This window comes from Chaetura pelagica, unplaced genomic scaffold (assembly GCF_000747805.2).
Source record: "Chaetura pelagica isolate M959 unplaced genomic scaffold, ChaPel_1.0 scaffold2409, whole genome shotgun sequence".
Lineage (NCBI taxonomy): Eukaryota > Metazoa > Chordata > Aves > Apodiformes > Apodidae > Chaetura > Chaetura pelagica.
Window position 1 is genome coordinate 6736 of NW_009954697.1, and position 1180 is coordinate 7915.

Below are 1180 nucleotides of genomic sequence, written 5' to 3' on the forward strand. Positions count from 1 at the left end.
CCCCCCTCGCCCACCGCCCCCTGCCGCAGCCTCACTCAGATGATGTTCCACAAGATTGACCCCCAGAGCCTCACAAGGGTACAAGGGGGATGGGAAACTGCTTGGGAGGGGGGACTGGTGGGCAGGGACCCTCCCCAGCATCCCTTTTCTTGCTGCAGGGTGAGAGCCTGGGCCAGGGCTCCTTCACCCGCATCTACAAGGGCATCAGGAGGGACCAGGAGCAGGATGAGCCCCACGAGACCCCAGTGGTGCTCAAGGTCATGGACAGCACCCACAAAAACTGCACCGAGGTGAGGCTGGAGCAGCCCCCAGCCCCGAGGGGTGGGACCTCTGGAGGGGTCCTCACGGCTCTCCCTAAGCCCACCTCTCCCACTCCCAGTCCTTCCTGGAGGCCGCCAGCATCATGAGCCAGCTCTCCCACAAGCACCTGGTCCTGCTGCACGGTGTCAGCCTTGGGAAGGACAGTGAGTGACTGTCCCCACCCTGGGCACTGCCCTGCCATGGCCAGGGGGTCTGTGCCAAACCTGCCACCCTGTGCCCTCTGCAGGTATCATGGTGCAGGAGTATGTCAGGTATGGGCCCCTGGACCTCTACCTGAAGAAGAACCAAGGCGAGGGCAAGGTGAACACCAGCTGGAAGCTGCAGGTGGCCAAGCAGTTGGCCTATGCCCTCAACTACCTGGTGAGCCACAGTCAGCTCCTGTGTGGCCTCATCCCACCACTCCCCCATGTTCCCATGGCTCCCCCATCCCTTCCAGCTCCAGTGTGTCCATGTCCTGCAGCTCCTGTTCCTCTGCATCCTTCAGCTTCTGTCCATCCCTGTCCCGTTGCTCCCACACATCCATATCCTGTTATTCCCACACATCCCTGTCACACAGTCCCACTGCATCCACCTCCCTGCAGCTCCCACACATCCATTGGGGCTCACTGCAGCTCATCCCATCCCTGGGGCTGTGCTGAGGGTCCTGGTCCCTGTCCCCTCCCCAGGAGGACAAGAAGATCACCCACGGCAACGTCTCAGCTAAGAAGGTGCTGCTGACCAGGGAGGGGGATGTGGCCAGTGGCAGCCCCCCCTTCATCAAGCTCAACGACCCTGGTGTCAGTGTCACCATCCTGGCCAAGGACAGTAAGTGCTGGGGCAGGCCCAGGGTGCTGAGGGGGTTGGAGGCAGAGGGGACACC

The 1180-nt window shown here is 62.4% G+C and overlaps 1 protein-coding gene across 1 annotated transcript in view; it reads left to right on the top strand.

The window, feature by feature from the left end:
• Positions 1–1180, top strand: part of LOC104395875 (tyrosine-protein kinase JAK3-like) — a gene marked incomplete at its 5' end in the record, with an annotated part of 10490 nt that overhangs the window by 4538 nt on the left and 4772 nt on the right. Inside the window, 5 exons of the mRNA XM_010005620.1 lie at positions 4–78; positions 159–290; positions 380–464; positions 548–681; positions 987–1125. Coding sequence (XP_010003922.1) covers positions 4–78; positions 159–290; positions 380–464; positions 548–681; positions 987–1125 — 565 coding nt within the window. The remainder of the gene's footprint in view (positions 1–3; positions 79–158; positions 291–379; positions 465–547; positions 682–986; positions 1126–1180) is intronic.